Source organism: Aulonocara stuartgranti (assembly GCF_965226115.1).
Source record: "Aulonocara stuartgranti genome assembly, chromosome: 18".
Lineage (NCBI taxonomy): Eukaryota > Metazoa > Chordata > Actinopteri > Cichliformes > Cichlidae > Aulonocara > Aulonocara stuartgranti.
Window position 1 is genome coordinate 24457870 of NC_138954.1, and position 17848 is coordinate 24475717.

A 17848-nucleotide genomic window follows, 5' to 3' on the forward strand; every position below is an offset into this window, starting at 1 on the left:
AGGCACGTACACACATACCGCCTCCTACTTCAACAAAACTCTCCACTGCGGGGAATCACAGAGAGCTCTATGAGGAAACAGATCCTGGTCTTAGACGGTGGTCACCGCTGCATTTTCCTCCTGCTTGTCAAAAACTCGCTGCCAATCGAGTCAAGCAGCATTCTGTGTCGGAGGAGGAGATGCACGCCATTCACAGATAAAGGATTACAGCATTGGTGACAGCTGCATGTGCGGCCACATCCCACAACTTGGCTCAGATGGGGAAGGAGGAAGGAAACAAAACAAAAGTGATCCTCCATTCAGTCTTGCAGCTTACAAGGAGTTCCCCTCCCCGTTCCTCTCTCATCCAACCGCTGCGTTAAGCAGGACATGGTTCCCATCTCGATCACATAGCCCCCTTCCTCTGTTACTAATCAATTTACATGCATCACACGTCATACTAAATCCTGCCAGCTATCCAGCTAACCTACTCACACAACTACAAATGCAGCGGGTGCCGCTAAAAAAGAATCAATGTTTTTTTTTTTAGGTGATAACACGTTGAAACCATCCCAAATCTCATCTGAGGAGCTGTTCTGTCATTTTTTTTTTTTAAAGAGCTGAAAATAAGTTTTTTTTTTTTTTTAAAGAGTCTGTTCCATGTAATAGCATAATAGCAGCCTTATGACTGGACCCAGCACTGTAGGGCTGTCAGTTCCTTCATTAATGAAACAGTAAACTTAAAAGCTTCTATAATGGGATAAAGCAGTGGCACAGATTCGGTCACTTCATCTCTTCTGACTTCTGAGGCAGTTCACTCCTTCAAAATAAAACTTCATGGCATGTCAGGAACGTGAAGACAGGAAATGTATGCTCCTGGGCTTCCACTGTGTGCGGTGTGATCCACTCATGTCGAGAGGAAGCTTTGATGGCAGTGAATGGGGTACTAATGAGTTGGGCTTATCAATGGCTGGTCTGTATTCTGTCCTCCTAATGGCCTGAACTGTTGATGCCCCATGTAAACATCTCAGCCACTTCCCAGGCTCAGAACTGGTTCGTGGTGGGCTTACACTAGTAATGTCCCTACCCATTATACATCTGATTTGCCATGAAGGAAGTGGCTTGGTTTTATTTTCTCTTCTAGAATAATCTATCTGCTTTTCAAAATAAGTCACTATGTGGCAAACACAGTAGGTGGGGCCTTTGGGGAATAATCGGGGCAGAAGGCAGCAGTGTGTTGAACAAACCTTCAGTTAAAAGCTTTTCACCTGTTGAATACCAAACGAATCACACATTTCTTTGTAGACACACAACTGCAGAAATAACATTTGTGTGTCTAAACTGTCTGTGGTGCCACCTAAGTGTTGCACAGGCGGAGGGAGACTGTGAAAGCTGGCAGCTGACAGTAAATATGTCTCATAGTAGAACAGATTGAGACCAACTGTTGCTTCAGCGTAAAGCTCGTTATATCGGCTACTAATGTGACATTTTATCAACATGTTTGCAGTCTTACCTGGCCGGTGTACTGTGCAGTCAGGTATAGCCGTGTCTCCTTCCACTGAAGCCAAACTGTCTCCGTCAACAGACTGGGAGGAGACCTTTCCCTCAGCTCTGTCTCTCACGGCGCAATGTCAGAACTACACTAACGTGTTTACACCACAGACTGTGGAAAACAAGCTCAGCGGAGACCTCGCCGTCGACTTCCAAGCTCAGCTTTCACTTTCTGCGGACGTTTAGAGCTAATTTCTTTTAATTGTGGTTTACTTTTTCTTCTTCGCCAGCTTCCCCCTTTTCTTTCCTTTTCCTCCACTTGGACGCTTTGCGTCGAGAACAGCCGAATTTTGTCGGGAGAGAGGCGGACCAACCGAAACGCAGGACGACCGCCAGCTTCAAGCTACCCACCGCTCAGACGCGACTTCCGTAAAATTTCACAATAAAATGAAAGTCGAGCAGTCTAAGCTACTGCATTATTACATCGAATTTAATCTAAAAAGCTAAGTGTAAAGTTGGCCTTTTAAATGTAAATTTGCTGTTATTTCTGCATCGGTTGCCACAGATAACGAGAAATGCATTTCTAATAAACACTCTTAATTATAAAAAATTAATAAAATTAAAGCACACGGGAAATGGTTTATATTTTAGTGAGGTCCTGGTGTAAATATTCATTGAGAATTGGAAGTCTAAAGTCACGGGCCACTTTATTAGGTACATGCTAGTGCTTTGGTGGATTCCCTTTTCCTGTGTGAATTGCAGCCTTCGTTTTCTGTCTTTAGCTGACAGGAATGATATCTGGTGGTCGTCTACTGCTGCTTTAAAATTCAGTGCGCGGTGCCTTTAGAGATTTTCTTCTAGTATGAGCCTGAAGCAGTCTAGCCATTGTCCTCTGACATTAACCAGACAATTTTAATCCAGATTTCTGGATATTTTCAAACCTTTCTCTGTAAACCCCCAGACATGGTTGTGTGGAAAAATCCCAGTAGATCATCAGTTTCCAAACTACTTAGAGCAGCCTGACACCCAACAACCACAAAGTCACTTAAATCTTTTTTCGTCCCTATTCTGTTGTCCGGTTTGTATTTCAGAATGTTGCCTTGACTTTGTTTACCTGCCTAATGCATTCGGTGTGATGACATGGGAATGGCTGGTTAGATATAAGCAGCTTTTCCACAATAACGCAGCTGGTTAGTATATATGAGAGAATCAACTCAAAAGTTCTGTCTGTATTGTATTACCTACTCTGAACGTGTTTAATCATGCTACATGCATGCTAAAACAAACAAACAAACAAACAAAAAAACCCGAAACAAAACAAAAAGACCAAAAAAATACTCAGCATATTATTTAAAAACACTAAATTAAACATCAACAGTAACAAAAACTAATGTAAAAAATAAGGATTAAAAAGAAAAACAAAACAAAGCATTGGTAACAAACTACACAGAAAAAATACAGTTTTACTTGGTTTTACATCAACTATAACCCGGAAAGAAAATTTCTAATCAAGATATACTCCGTAGTAGCAACACAGAAAGCTGCATTCAGAGTACCAAAGTCCTCTCTGGGACCAACATGCAGATATGCAAGAAAATTCTCAATGAAACACGGTAAAGATTTTCCCTTATTCTTAATGTTTAGAATAAACACTGAATCTGTTTCCTGTTACACCAAAAGTCTCCAGCTAACTTGACAAAAGTGAAAGCAGCACTGTCATTCTGCTGTTAGCCTTGCTGAGGCGCACTCTTTCCTTTCTGTGTGCAGCAGAAGTGTCCAACGGTTTATGCATTAAAACCCTTCACAAAAACACATTTTTATTTCTTTGGTTGGTCTGAATTAAAAGAAAAAGTCTTAACAATACACACATTAAGTAAAAGTTTTTATTTAAATCAGCATAAAAAGCAAATAAAAGAGACTAAACTTAAAAAAAAAAAAAAAAGTGTAATAGGCTACAATCAACTTCAAAAATATTGATAGAGCTGGATGCATATATTTTGTGAAGTTGAAAATAAGCACTTTATGAAAAATAGATATCGACATTGTAACCAAATAAACATACAGTATGCATTTCCCAATGTGGCTATGGTCTGTACATTTCCCCAGTGAGAGATATATATATTTTTTTTTTGTTTGTTTGTTTTTTTTAAAAGGACTTGAATGACTAATTGTGACAGCAGTACTCCATATGATCTACTTTCTATGACACATACGTTTGTGACAGGTTCTGAACGCCTTGAATGAGAAAACGCCCCCTAATAAAGCAGAAAATCAAACCACGTGTCTAAAACATCTTGCAGTCGGTCTTCGTCAGCTCAGGTTTTTAAAACAAATGGCACAGGAGTGCGACAGCGGCTCACGCCACAAAGAACTGCTTTCGTCTCCCTGTAAAGCAGCTTTTTCAGTACCAGACTTTGTGTGAAAGGTATTGTGCAACATTAACAAACACCACATAGTTTACAATAAAGTATGAAATGTGAGAAGAAATTCCACCGTGAAATGAACAGGACTGATAGGAGTGCTGATATTCAGCCTTTACAAATACAAAAAGACACTTTGGGAACATACTGGCTTTTAAACAACCTCGTGGTTTGATGCCAGAGAGCAATTTCGGGGTGATGGTAATTGCATGCAAGGTGGATTGTCGATCCCATTTTAGAGCCACTTCAGACATAAAGAGGAAGCCTGTTTGATTACATATACATCAGTGGTGGAGCAGAGAGTAGATGGGAGTCTGCGTAACAGTGTTAAATCTATTCCTGGGCTTCTTTGCCAGTCATCTTGTAGACCACAGTGGGACCATCGAGATGCGTGATAGTTGTGGTCAGATGGAGGTCTTCGCCGCTGTTCGCTCCGCCATCACCTGCACATAAAACATCATCATCACATTTTTCAGGACATCTTTAGTCCTTTTTGGGCTTTTTCCAACTTTACATTACTGCAGGCAGGAGTCTGTTGCATATCAAGCTGCTTTAGCTGAATTTCATTTACATAAACACTCTCAGCTTGCGCAAAGCAGAAGTGAAACTAGAGAGCTGAAAAAGTAAATCAAAACATGGAGAGTGAAGCTTGGAGAGAGCTGCTCCTCCCACGAGACCCCTTGACGCACTTCAGGGAAAGCTTCCAAACTTCAAACCCTCTTTTTCTCTCTCTCATGCCACTGACGTCAGGAGATGGATGGATGGTTTTCATTACTTCCTTGCTCTTCGCCCCACCCCCTCTCTTCACTGTTCCCTTCTTTTCCGCCTGGAAGGAAGCCTGGTGTCCATTAGAATCTCACTCTCAGGCCAAAGAGACCCTTCTTTCCCCTGGGAATCAAGCCTTTCTCACTCACTCCAAAAAACAAACTTTGGATGAATAGGCAGCTTTACAAGAGGAGACAGATACTTGCTCTCTATTAGATTGAAGTAAGAGCTACTGGGGGCATTAATAAAATCCATCCATCCATTCGCTTCCGCTTATCCTTTTCAGGGTCGCGGGGGGCGCTGGAGCCTATCCCAGCTGTCATAGGGCGAGAGGCGGGGTACACCCTGGACAGGTCGCCAGTCTGTCGCAGGGCCAACACACAGGGACAGACAACCATTCGCACTCACATTCACTCGCACATTCACACCTAATGGCAATTTGGATTTTCCAATTAACCTATCCCCACTAACTGCATGTTTTTGGACGGTGGGAGGAAGCCGGAGTACCCGGAGGGAACCCACGCAAACACGGGGAGAACATGCAAACTCCACACAGAAAGACCCCGGCCTGATGGTGGAATTGAACTCAGGATCTTCTTGCTGTGCGGCAACAGTGCTAACCACCGTGCCACCGTGCTGCCTGCATTAATAAAATTCAGCTTTAATACAATGAAGAGAAAGGGGTTACGTCTAGGAGCAAGCAATAAAAACTAGCCTTATCAATAATTTATTGCCATGATTTGGTAATTTTTAGAGACCAAAATAAAAAAATAAAAAAGCGGGTTAATTATAAGGCAAGTAGAAAGGTGTACTTACCAGTGATGCACTGACCACTTGACTGCTCATCTCCATAGTGTTTGTGAGACGGTGCATAGAGAAACATGATGGCGAACACGTACAGATTCCACATACCGTAGATGCCAGTGAAGAAGGCGCTGTTCACCTGCACTGTGTGTTCTCCCCAGTGCCAGTGACCTTCATTCACCTGGACCAAAACCAAGAGAGATCATTTTTAATGATTTTGTCCTTTCAATGTCGTAACTGGCCCTTACTCTGAGACACAACAGATTCCGTAACTTTATGAATGAGACTCACCTGACTTATGATGAAGAAGATCACTGTCAGTGCAGCACAGGCCAGAGTGACCAGCATGAGGAATTTGAACCTAAAAATCAGACCCTAAAATGATGACAGTGGGATTACTTAGTAAGAAAACATTAAGCGTCACAACACTGTTAGGAGTGCATTAATGTGTGTGTAAGATAATAAAAAACCTAGATCTAAACACACTGGCATGACAAACTAACTAAACCGCAGACACACACCTCATAGTGAAGCTGTCTGGCCTTAGACATGGCAGGGAGGGACATCCTCTTGCCACTAATGTTGCGGAAGACTTGAAAAACCATGAAACAGAGGAAGAGAAAGTAGAGACACGCACAGATCCCTGCCACAATTATGAAAGCCATCTAAGGAAACTTGTCAAGGAAGTAAGTAGTAGTCGTCGTAGTAGTCGTAGTCGTACTACTAATAGTGAAAATAGATGAAAAGGTTCCACAAATTTAAACTTACAAAACACATTTTCACAATAATGTCTGAGGTGAAAAAACTTATAAAGTTATACTCATAAACCCACAACTCTATTCATGCAGTTATGGATCATTGTATAATATATTTTAAAGCAGCTAAGGTGACCAAAAAAAATAAAAAAGGTTGTGTGCTGATGAATTTTACATCAATCAGATCGCCAAGCAAACAAAAATGGATATGCACACGTAAACACAAGAACCCTCAGCAATGCACATATGGCATAACTGAATGTTTCATATCATCATATTAGTCAAGAGAATACAGTTGCCAGTTTGTGCAGAAGCCAAGTGCAGTTTGGAAGCTGGCATAGTATCAATGAGGAAATTAATCTGTTCCAACAAATGAAGCAGAAGATCAACCATAACAATGTTTATTCATGCTAAACTCAGAAGTCATGCTTTGGTAATTTACTCTGCCATAGGGTCTCCACTGTCATCATTTCTCCCTAATGAATGTTCAACATTTGGTCATAAAAAGGATACAGCCAGCTCTGTTCCTATGTCCGAAGCCCAGATGCTGTAGAAGGGATTTTTCAGCTGGACACCTCTAAGGAGGAGAAAAATAAATAAATAAAAAAAACAAACATCAAGTATGACAGAAATCTTTTTTTATATACAGACACACTTCGAAGGAGTAATATGATAACACACAACCCATGGAAAAGAAAAATACTGGTACAATGCAGTACATTTAACTAATTTTGAACAATTAGCCATAGCAGTTGCAAATAAGGAGTGACTATTGTGGTTTGAAAAAAGAAATTATATAGTCTCCTGATGAGTATCTGGACTCAATTAATAGTGTCATGTAAATAAATCACAAAACTTGCATAGAATATGCTCATAGGAGTTAAAACGGGGCATTATCTAGGGCAGCGGTCCCCAACCTTTTTTGCGCCACGAACCAGTTTATGTCTGACAATATTTTCACGGACCGGTCTTTAAGGTGTCACGGATAAAGACCCAGGGAAACCAAGTTAAGCATAAAAACAATAAAATAAAAAAAAAGATAAAAAATTCCAGAAATTCCCTCCCCCCCGGGCCTCAACTCTCGCAGCCTGGTACCAAACGACTGGGGTTGGGGACCGCTGATCTAGGGTATATCGATTGGCTAACAGCTTGTGAGTAACAAATCAGTAGCCAATGAGCATGCATTGTCTTCAGCTGTTATCAAATCAATCCATTCCCTGTACGTCTGGTTTCCAAACAGAGACCGCAAAAAACGCCCAGTTCAAAGGTTCATAAACAAGACTTTGCCAACCAATGAGTGAGGTCACGGTGGCTACGTCCATCTTTTATACCGTCTGTGGTTTGCTGTAAACGCACCTCTATAATGCAATGGACATACTCCGTTTTAATATGGTTATTTAAAACTGTGTTTAATGAAAACTTAGTCTCACCTCTCACACATGTCAAAGATAAAGAGGCAGAAGGAACCAAACACGACAGGTCCGACCTGCTTCCAGTAAATTGAGAAACGGTTCCTCTCTGTCTGGTCCTGAAAGAGAAGCACAAAACAGACAGATGTTTTTCACATTTCATCACTTACTGCATGCTACCTTCTCGAGGAATGGCCATGCTATAGATGAAACAGATGTCCTTTTATAAACACACCATCTTCATCAGAGGTTTTGATTTGTGATTGACTGATTGACTGGACTGCGATCTTAAAAATCAACTAATGTCTGTGCTCACTGTCACAGACATGTTAGCCAGCAAATGTAGATCTCACAGTCAGTGGAGGGTAATTTAGAAACTATGATAACTTCTGATACTACGAAGACCTACAGTGGGGCAAAAAAGTATTTAGTCAGCCACCGATTGTGCAAGTTCCCCCACTTAAAATGATGACAGAGGTCAGTAATTTGCACCAGAGGTACACTTCAACTGTGAGAGACAGAATGTGAAAAAAAAAAATCCATGAATTCACATGGTAGGATTTGTAAAGAATTTATTCGTAAATTAGGGTGGAAAATAAGTATTTGGTCACCTCAAACAAGGAAAATCTCTGGCTCTCACAGACCTGTAACGTCTTCTGTAAGAAGCTTTTCTGTCCCCCACTCGTTACCTGTATGAATGGCACCTGTTTGAACTCATCATCTGTATAAAAGACACCTGTCCACAGCCTCAAACAGTCAGACTCCAAACTCCGCCATGGCCAAGACCAAAGAGCTTTCGAAGGACACCAGGAAAAGTATTGTAGACCTGCACCAGACTGGGAAGAGTGAATCTACAATAGGCAAGCAGCTTGGTGTGAAAAAAATCAACTGTGGGAGCAATCATCAGAAAATGGAAGACATACAAGACCACTGATAATCTCCCTCGATCTGGGGCTCCACGCAAGATCTCATCCCGTGGGGTCAAAATGATCATGAGAACGGTGAGCAAAGATCCCAGAACCACACGGGGGGACCTGGTGAATGACCTGCAGAGAGCTGGGACCAAAGTAACAAAGGTCACCATCAGTAACACACTACAACGGCAGGGAATCAAATCCCGCAGTGCCAGACGTGTTCCGCTGCTGAAGCCAGTGCATGTCCAGGCCTGTCTGAAGTTTGCCAGAGAGCACATGGATGATACAGCAGAGGATTGGGAGAATGTCATGTGGTCAGATGAAACCAAAGTAGAACTTTTTGGTATAAACTCAACTCGTCGTGTTTGGAGGAAGAAGAATACTGAGTTGCATCCCAAGAACACCATACCTACTGTGAAGCATGGGGGTGGAAACATCATGCTATGGGGCTGTTTTTCTGCCAAGGGGACAGGACGACTGATCCGTGTTAAGGACAGAATGAATGGGGCCATGTATCGTGAGATTTTGAGCCAAAACCTCCTTCCATCAGTGGGAACTTTGAAGATGAAATGAGGCTGGGTCTTCCAACATGACAATGATCCAAAGCACACCGCCCGGGCAACAAAGGAGTGGCTCCGTAAGAAGCATTTGAAAGTCCTGGAGTGGCCTAGCCAGTCTCCAGACCTCAACCCCATAGAAAATCTGTGGCGGGAGTTGAAAGTCCGTGTTGCTCGGCGACAGCCCCAAAACATCACTGCTCTCGAGAAGATCTGCATGGAGGAATGGGCCAAAATACCAGCTACTGTGTGTGCAAACCTGGTAAAGACCTATAGTAAACGTTTGACCTCTGTTATTGCCAACAAAGGTTATGTTACAAAGTAATGAGTTGTATTTTTGTTATTGACCAAATACTTATTTTCCACCCTGATTTACGAATAAATTCTTTACAAATCCTACCATGTAGATTCATGGATTTTTTTTTCACATTCTGTCTCTCACAGTTGAAGTGTACCTCTGGTGCAAATTACTGACCTCTGTCATCATTTTAGGTGGGGGAACTTGCACAATCGGTGGCTGACTAAATACTTTTTTGCCCCACTGTAAATCAAGCTTCAGTAGTTGCAAAATTCTCTGACCTGTGACATCTCACATTTGATGATGCCTGTTCACAGGAGAAACAGGCTCCATCCATTGATTTCCAAGAAATAGGAAAAATACCAAATATTTCATCCGAACAACATTAGCAGTACATTCAGTGAGTGTGAGGTAGATTTGTGACAGACAGGTGAAGGACACACAGAAATACAGATTCTTTGATTTGTTAGTAAATGTTCTGTCCTTATTGTGCGTCCCTTTGCCCAACTTGACAGACAGCTAACGGTTCCAATGAACATTGGAGGCGGAAGTAAGTTTAAGGCTTTTTACTTCGTCAGTAGTTCAATGATTGACATCCTTTTCTTCCCGTAAAACTAAAAACCAAACACAAAGTAAAATGTCACAAGATGTCTTTTCCTCTTTACACACACTTCTAGGATATGAACTATACCGTTATATAGTATGTGTAATCAACAGCGACTCAGTATTGATCACAATACAACTTAGCGAGTTTAGCTTCCTCAAAGATAAACATAGCACATGAAATAACTGGTTTCTAAACAAATCTATGTAATAGAAATGCACCAAATAAACTTGTAAACATGTTGTACATTAATACTCACAAGCAATAACTCTCCAAGGCAGAAACGTTTTAAAGAGCAACAACATATTCTGCAGGCTAACAAGCGACCAGCTTCCTGTTTCCTCTACCCACAGGAACACAGAAAAACCCCACCAAAATAAAAGCTGGTGAGTATTTCCACTATGACCAGCAGAGGGTGCTGAAGAGAAAGAACCTATGCATGCCATAACACTCCCCGTCTGGTATTGTAAAATACCATTATGAACCAACTGAAACATCATAAACTGCAAGATTTTACAGATTATATCTGAATACAATGTTTACCATCATGACACACATACTTCTCAGTCCTTTGGGGACATCAATAACACTGTCTCTGACACAGGTCTCAGGTAAGTATTAATAGTTCCATTTCTCGAGACCCTCACTTCAATCTTCCTGACCCTGCCATCCTTATCCGGGAAGATCTGGTTGACAAGTCCCATTGGCCATTCATTCCGCCTCGCTTGTGCGTCTTTGATGAGCACCAAATCTCCCACCTTGAGGTTTGTATGGTTACGTTGCCACTTGTTCCGGCTTTGCAGTGTCCCTAAGTACTCCCGTCTCCATCTGGTCCAAAATGTGTTTGCAAGGTGTTGAACTTGCCTCCACTGCTGTCGATGGAGATCTTTCTCAATAAAATTTCCCGGAGGGGGAAGAGGAGTGCACACCTTCTGAGTGAGAAGCATGGAAGGTGTCAACAGGAAGGGTGTGTCAGGATCTGTTGTGATAGGAGACAAAGGTCTAGCATTAATGATGGTTGTTATCTCTGCCCTCTCAAACTGAAGAATCGACGCAGGGAATTGATGAAACTTGATGCGTCCATCGACTCAATCAGTTCAATGTGCACAGCACGTGTGCTAAGACACGTAAAAAGAACAGCCCACCTTCTGCTATTTGCCTGGCCTCCTCTTGTGCGCCTTGTGACCACAGACCAAGGGCCAAATACATCCAAACCCACGAAGGTGAAAGGAGGTTCGGTGCTGATACGATCAGAAGGCAGATCTGCCATTCTTTGCTCAGTTGCTTTCTTCCTAAGTCTGTTGCAGGTGATACAGTTGTGGATAATCTGTTTGATTAGCCTCCTTGCTCCTGTAATCCAATATCCAGCAGTACGGACTGCACCTTCTGTGAACACCCGTCCCTGATGCATTACTCGCTGGTGATGGTGTTCTACTATCAACTTGGCAACATGGCTACCACCTGGAATAATGAGAGGATGTTTCTCCTTGTAGTCGATGTTGGCGTGTTTGAGCCTTCCACCTATCCTCAAGAGTCCTTCATCATCACAGTAGGGATTGAGTTTTTGTAAAGAGCTGTGTTTTGGTATGTCTTTACCATTAGCAATACAGGCAAGTTCCTCCTCAAACATTTCCTTCTGCACACTTTTGATGACGACAATCTCAGCCTTTGTCAGTTCCTCTGCTGTGCGAGACTGTTTGCAATGATGCCATGAACTGCAAGAGGGACCTTCATCTTTGCTCTTGAAGACCTTTGCAATATGACTGAGCAAACTAAGGGCCTTGAGGAGTTTCTTCAAAGAGGAAAAACGTCTGAACCTTTGCGATCCAAGCAGAGACCCATCATTACTCGTGTGAGTGACAAAGCTGCGTATTTCATCATCCAACTCGGGGTCCACAAGGTCATAGGTTTCAGCTTCTCTTGTAACACTAGCTTGTAACAAGAAGGCAGGTCCTTTAAGCCAGGCACTGTCACCAAGCATGGCGGCAGGCACCGAGCGTGTGCCTATGTCAGCAGGGTTAGAGCTCGTAGGGACATAGTGCCATTGTTTTGGTCCTGAAATCCTCCTGATTCGCTGCACCCTGTTGCCAACATATACATAGAACCTCTTCGTCTGGTTGCTTATATAGCCTAAAACCACACAACTGTGTGTAGAATTCAACTGCCTCAAGATTTAGGTCCAGTTCACTTGTGATGACTTCAGCAAGCTCTGCAGCTAAAACAGCAGCTCCCAATTCCAGTCTTGGAATTGTATGAGCAGATTGTGGGGCCAATTTTGCTTTCCCTAGAACGAAGCCCACCTGATGGTTCTGATTTTCGCCAGTGGTCTTTAGGAAAGCAACTGCTGCAATGGCTTTAGTGGAGGCATCTGAAAAGATGTGTAACTCTTTTCTGATTGCTGTTGACATCGTAGCAGAAGCGTAGGTCCTTGGAATATGTACATTCTTGAGATCGACAAGAGATTCTTTCCATGTATCCCACTCGGCCTCCCTTTCTCTAGGCAGTGGAGTGTCCCAGTCTAGGGCCTCACTTGAAAGTTCTCTCAGCAGCATCTTTCCCTGGATTGTAACCGGTGAAGCAAATCCTAAGGGATCAAAAAGACCATTGATTGTAGCTAAGACACCTCTCTTTGTAAAGGGCTTCACTGTCTCTGCTACTCGAAAGGTAAAGGCGTCTTTCTTTAGGTCCCATATCAGACCAAGACTTCGCTGTGTAGGTGTCACATCAGTCTCCAGATTTAGCTCTTTAAGCCCCTTTGCACGGTCATCTGGAGAAAACGCATCAAGAACCTCAGAGCTGTTTGATGCTATTTTATGCAGGCGAAGGTTAGATGTGGCAAGCATTTCCTGTGCTCTCTTCATTAGATCAATAGATTCACTGGCTGTGGGCCTTGACATAAGCGCATCGTCAACGTAGAACTCCCTCTTAATGAAGCGTCGTGCATCTGATCCGAATTCCTCTTCACCATGAGCTGCTGCACATCGAAGGCCGTATATAGCTACGGATGGTGAGGGGCTGTTGCCAAACACGTGAACCTTCATTTGATACTCACAGATGTCATTGGCAGGATTGTTGTCTTCATGCCAGAGGAAGCGCAAATAGTTTCGATGGTCCTCTCTTACAATGAAACTGTGAAACATCTGTTCAATGTCAGCGGTTACTGCAACAGTTTCACGTCTGAACCTCAACAATACTCCCAATAAGCTACTATTGAGGTCAGGTCCAGAGAGGAGAACATCATTGAGAGAGACGCCATGGCACTTTGCACTTGAGTCAAACACAACCCTGATCTGATCCGGCTTCTGAGGATGGTACACCCCAAACGTAGGTAAGTACCAGCACTCCTTGTCCACCTCAAGTGGAGGAGCCAGTTCAGCATGGTCACGATCAAATATGTTCTGCATGAAAGCAAAGAAATGCCTCTTCATTTCAGGCCTTTTTTCAAGGGTGCGCTGAAGAGAGGATAAGCGTTTGACGGCCTGGTCGCGATTGTTGGGCAGCCACTGGCGAGGTCCCTTAAATGGAAGTGGCGCCACCCAGCTGTTGCTGTCATCTATGAACATCTCTCTCTTCATGACCTCTAGGAACAGTTTGTCTTCAATAGAAAGGCCGATTTTGTTATCGTCCTCGGATGTATCAAAGATGGTGCTTCCAAGAGTGCATGCCTTAACTATAGGTGTTTCGGTGGTAGGGAAGGCTTTACGCTCAGACTTGGACCCATAATTCTCTTTGATATGAACCATATTTGGACATGGTCTGAAATAGGATGGGCGATTGTTCTCAAGCACATTAGTGTGATAGGCATCCACAGCTGCAGGCTTATGAGCATCACCTAAACAGACGTCACCAATGATGACCCATCCCAGGTCCAGTTTCTGTGCATATGGGGCATTGTGAGGACCGTTTCTATGCTGCCTCGCTTTGTGGACACTAAGTAGGTCACGTCCAAGTAAAAGGAGGATCTCAGCTTTGTGATCGAGTGGTGGGATGAGATGGGCTATTGGCCTTAGATGAGCATGTTCTGCTGCCACCTCAGGGGTAGGTATCTCAGCTCTGTTACTCGGAATGTTATTACATTCAATTATTGTCGGCAGCGTGACTGATGTGGCTCCGTCTAGTGACTCCACTACAAAGCCTGTAGCTCTTCTACCCATCATTTCTGTTGTTCCCGCACATGTACGAAGTGTGAATGGAGACTCTGACCCCTCTATGCCATAAACATCAAAAAACTCTGACCTGGCAAGTGACCGATTACTCTGATCATCGAGCACGACATAAGCCTTTGTCACTCGCTCTGGCTGCGCTTTTGGGAAAACCTTTACCAAGCAGATCTTAGAACAGGATCTTCCTCTCTGCGCTTCTCCACATACTTCAGTACAAGTCGATGTTATAGCAGGCTGAGTTGTCTCTTCTGTGCCCTCCCCGCCATGACCAAAGAGAGTTGCAGGAGGTGGTCCTGGATGAAGGGCAGAGATATGATTCCTGCTTTCACATTCTGTACACTTGATTGTTGTGCTACAGTTCTTGGCCATGTGACTAGTGGAAGAACAGCATCTAAAACAGATACCATTGTCCTTGAGGAAGGTCTTACGCTCCTCAATGGGTTTATTGCGAAACCCTCTGCAGCGCTTGAGGGGATGTGGCTTTTTATGAATAGGGCACTGCCTTTCCACATCACAGGTTTGCTCTCTCACGCTGTCTTGGCCAGCTTTCCCCTGTGATATTTCCGTCTTGTGAGCAGAGACCAAACCCTTATAGGTCTTCCTCACTGTAGTATCTGATCTAAAGTGGTCTGTTGTAGATGCTAAGAGCCTGAAGCCTGGATCATTGCGGGCTTGTGCCTCTCTGCAGACAAAGTCACAGAGAAAGGAAAATGGCGGAAAAATGACACTATGGTCAACTTTATACCTAAAACCCTGAGAGAGCCACTTTTCCTGGATATTGTGTGGTAACTTGTCCACAATTGGAGCGACACCACGTGCAGTGTCAAGATAGCTTAGCCCTGGGAGATAACCCTCTGATTTTGCTGCCTCAACCTCTTGCAGCAGGTCACTAAGCTCTCTCAGCTTAACAGGATCTTTGCTACTGACCTTTGGGAAGTTTGTAAGCCTGTCGAACAGTGTTTTTTCAATTATCTCTGGAGAGCCAAAACATTCCTCCAAACGCTCCCAGGCTTTGTCCAGTCCAACTTCAGGACGACAGACATGCACTGTCTTTATTCTTTTCACATGCCGTGCTGAGTCGTGCCCTAGCCATTTAATAAGGAGGTCCAACTCCTCACTGGGGCTGAGTTTTAGTCCACTGATTGCATTCAGAAAGGAGGATTTCCACGCCCAGTAATTTTCAGGGCAGTCATCAAACTTTGTGAGACCAGCATTAATAAGATCCCTCCGTGCCAAGTACCTTGCTATATCACCCACCTGAGCACCGCCATCTGGTAGGAGTTGAGGTATGACTCGATCAGGCGACCTTTCCCTTGTGCTCTCTGGTGGGTGCGGTGTTGAGTGGGGATAAATACCAGACTTTGGTTCCTGAGATAGCCCTGATGTTGGAATGGCTTTGTTTCTCATTTTGAACAAGTGAGATTCAACATATGGAGTACCAAAGCTTTGCCTGGGTTGAATCGTGGGCTTCAGCTCATGAACAGTTGACTCTCTATGCTCTTCCTCTGGTTTAGCACTCTCGGTTGGCTGTAGATGCTGCTCCACATACTGCCGTGTCCTTTCAGCAGTCTCTTCAAAGGCTGGTTTCCTTTCAGTTTTGACAGACTCCTCTGCTGCAACCTCAAGGATGCTGCCTTCAGCCATAGCTGCTGCTACCTCCTTTTCATACTGTAAAGTGTTCAATTTGGCTTCTATGCGAGCCTTTTCAATCATCATTTCTGACTATTTTGGCATAATCAGCTCGTGCGCGAGCTGCCTCCAGTTTAGCACGAGCTGCAGCAGCGGCTCGACTGGCTGATGATCCACTCGATGGTATAGAGGCCACTGACCTGGTCTCTAGAGCCGACAGCTGCGTTATTTCTTTTGTGACTTGTGTGTCCTCCATCCCACAATGCTGCTGACCTGCTCCCCACAACTCTTCATATTCATGAAGCAGATGTGAGGAAGCAGTTTAAGAGTCTGAATGCTCGAAAAGCTCCCGGCCCAGACGGTGTGTCTCCTGCCACCCTCAGACACTGTGCAAACGAGCTGGCCCCAGTGTTTTCTGGCATTTTCAACTCCTCACTGCAGGCATGTCATGTGCCTGCCTGCTTCAAGTCCTCTACCATAATCCCTGTCCCCAAGAAACCTAGGATCACTGGACTAAATGACTACAGACCCGTGGCTATGACATCTGTGGTCATGAAGTCATTTGAGCGCCTAGTTCTCTCCCATCTCAAGACCCTCAAGGCCCCCCTCCTGGACCCCCTGCAGTTTGCATATAGAGCCAACAGGTCTGTAGATGACGCCATCAACATGGCCCTACACTTCATCCTGCAGCATCTGGACTCCCCAGGAACCTACGCCAGGATCCTGTTTGTGGACTTCAGCTCTGCCTTCAACACCATCCTTCCAGACCATCTCCGAGGCAAGCTTTCCCAGATGAATGTGCCTGATCCCATCTGCCGGTGGATCACTGACTTCCTGACGGACAGGAAACAGCATGTGAGGCTGGGAAAGAATGTCTCGGACTCCCGGACCATCAGCACCGGCTCCCCTCAGGGCTGTGTTCTTTCTCCTCTGCTCTTCTCCCTGTACACCAACTGCTGCACCTCCACCCACCAGTCTGTCAAGCTAATCAAGTTTGCAGATGACACCACCGTTATCGGACTCATCTCGGACTCATCTGCCTACAGGAGGGAGGTTGAACGTCTGGTGTCCTGGTGCAGCCACAACAACCTGGTGCTGAATGCCCAGAAGACAGTGGAGATTATTGTGGACTTCAGGAAGCACACAGCCCCACTCCCCCCCATCATCCTGACTGACACCCCCATCACCTCTGTGGACTCATTCCGCTTCCTGGGTAACACCATCACCCAGGACCTGAAGTGGGAGCCCACCATCACTTCCGTCATTAAGAAAGCCCAGCAGAGGATGTACTTCCTGAGGCAGCTGAAGAAATTCAACCTGCCAACACGGACGATGATGCAATTCTACACTGCAATCATCGAGTCCATCCTCACCTCCTCCATCACCGTGTGGTACGCTGGAGCCACTATCAGGGACAAACAGAGACTGCAGCGTGTTGTGCGCTCTGCTGAGAAGGTGATTGGCTGCAGACTCCCATCTCTGCAGGACCTGTACACCTCCAGGACACTGCGGCGTGCAGCTCGGATCTCAGCTGACCCTTCTCACCCTGGACACAGTCTGTTTGACCTGCTCCCCTCAGGCAGGAGGCTCCGGTCCATTCGCACCAGAACCTCTCGCCATAAGAACAGTTTCTTCCCCTCTGCTGTCGGACACATGAACAATAACCGTATGACTGTTCCCACCACTAACACATGACCCTACGCTGTGTTCACTGCATCATTCCATGTTTGGCACTGATCACCACCTGCACTCATGTATATATCATGTATATATCTATCCACTTAGCACTTTTAATTCTTATTTTTATATTTTTATGACAGTATGTTTGCACTGAAGCACCGCAGCAATTTCCTAATGTTGTAAACCTGCTCAACATTTGGCAATAAAACCCTTTCTGATTCTGATTCTGATTCTGATTTGCTTGTTCTCTAGCTTTCAGTTAACAGTTCTCTGTTTAGCTGTTAAGGGTCTTCTTTAAGATGAACACTCACTCAAAAAAATATATTATTATTTAATTAAACTGAGAAATAAGGAAATTATATAAATTAAGAGTCAAGTCT

General features: G+C 44.2%; 3 protein-coding genes across 3 annotated transcripts in view; all 3 read right to left on the reverse strand.

Moving 5' to 3' along the window:
* gng12a (guanine nucleotide binding protein (G protein), gamma 12a) overlaps positions 1-1887 on the reverse strand; it is a 37499-nt gene extending 35612 nt beyond the window's left edge. Inside the window, exon 1 of the mRNA XM_082514522.1 lies at positions 1493-1887. The gene's annotated coding sequence lies outside the window, so the exon portion shown is untranslated. The remainder of the gene's footprint in view (positions 1-1492) is intronic.
* A 1719-nt stretch (positions 1888-3606) lies between these two features.
* The window catches only part of wls (Wnt ligand secretion mediator), a 28291-nt gene continuing 14049 nt past the window's right edge, over positions 3607-17848 (reverse strand). Inside the window, exons 7-12 of the mRNA XM_082512414.1 lie at positions 7645-7742; positions 6728-6791; positions 5981-6124; positions 5751-5834; positions 5472-5640; positions 3607-4333 (exon numbers count right to left, since the gene is read on the reverse strand). Coding sequence (XP_082368540.1) covers positions 4224-4333; positions 5472-5640; positions 5751-5834; positions 5981-6124; positions 6728-6791; positions 7645-7742 — 669 coding nt within the window. The 3' untranslated portion in view covers positions 3607-4223. The remainder of the gene's footprint in view (positions 4334-5471; positions 5641-5750; positions 5835-5980; positions 6125-6727; positions 6792-7644; positions 7743-17848) is intronic.
* LOC309693313 (uncharacterized protein) lies at positions 9582-11977 on the reverse strand (the record flags this gene model as incomplete). The annotated part of the gene is made up of 2 exons (XM_082512415.1): positions 9582-10006; positions 10256-11977. The coding sequence occupies one exon, from the start codon at positions 11975-11977 to the stop codon at positions 11018-11020; it is 960 nt and encodes a 319-aa protein (XP_082368541.1). The 3' UTR covers positions 9582-10006; positions 10256-11017.